The following is a 964-nucleotide window of genomic DNA, read 5'->3' on the forward strand; positions in this document are numbered from 1 at the left end:
ATCTGGCGTTCTCGAGAATTGGAACGGTACTCGGGCTGAGGCTGATGACGTGTCACGAGTACACGAGAACGCTCAAGAACGCATATTGAGAAACGCCCTATGTTTTAGGTCTGTCATAGTCCTTCCCTCTGATATGGTGCATAATTCATTCAGAGATAACTGATAACTCAGAGGTGTTGAAGGGAAACTTACCATCTGCCTTAACAGCGACAGAAGTGAGGAACAGAAACGCCAACAACACTTCCATTCTTTGGCTCCAACTGGGTCCGTCAGGTCCGTCTCAGGTAGACTGCCTAATGTAGCTGAATGGGAAATTTACAAAACATAAGAATCTAAGATCGTGAATCTAAATAACTGCTTTAATGTAATGAAATAAATCAGAACTGGCAGAACAGAAATGCAGAAGAGTGAGTTAAACTGGGAAATGTACAGAAAGTTCTAAACATCTCTAGAAAACGTCTTGTGAGGATGATGAAAATCACTCCTGTCAAGACGAGGCAGGTAGGTCAACTCGTTAGTTTAGAGTCTTTATCCATGGAGCTGAAACTTTATAGAGAAAATAAAACCTGGAATAAAGGATAAAATGAATTTTTTTAAATAATGTTAGTACTGAAAAAAAGGAAATGCAATGAAGTTAGACAGAAAAACAACAGAAAAAAATTTTACTGAAAAATTTCACTAGACATGTATAAACCCTTAATGGACAAGTTACTGTTTGATGCTTGCCCTTACAAATAGAATAGAATAGAATAGAATAGAATAGAATAGAATAGAATAGAATAGAATAGAAAATCCCTTTATTGTCCCACAATGGAGCAATTCTGGTGTTTCCTTTACAGAAATCCTTCACCACTTCTGCGAAACTTACTCTTATCCAAATGACCATTCTACCCATTCTAGACCATGGAGACACTATTCTATTCAGTTTATTTCTATAGCGCCAATTCACAACACATGTCATCTT

At 37.3% G+C, this 964-nt stretch overlaps 1 protein-coding gene across 1 annotated transcript in view; it reads right to left on the reverse strand.

Annotated features, from left to right (window-relative positions):
* Window positions 1-316, reverse strand: part of LOC107105219 (contactin-2-like) — a 44,264-nt gene extending 43,948 nt beyond the window's left edge. The window contains exon 1 of the mRNA XM_015405344.1: window positions 193-316. Within this exon, the coding sequence (XP_015260830.1) occupies window positions 193-247 (55 nt within the window). The 5' untranslated portion in view covers window positions 248-316. The remainder of the gene's footprint in view (window positions 1-192) is intronic.
* Between the last annotated feature and the right edge of the window lie 648 nt (window positions 317-964).

This window comes from Cyprinodon variegatus, unplaced genomic scaffold (genome assembly GCF_000732505.1).
Source record: "Cyprinodon variegatus isolate N-32 unplaced genomic scaffold, C_variegatus-1.0 Scaffold2160, whole genome shotgun sequence".
In the NCBI taxonomy this organism is placed as follows: Eukaryota; Metazoa; Chordata; class Actinopteri; order Cyprinodontiformes; family Cyprinodontidae; genus Cyprinodon; species Cyprinodon variegatus.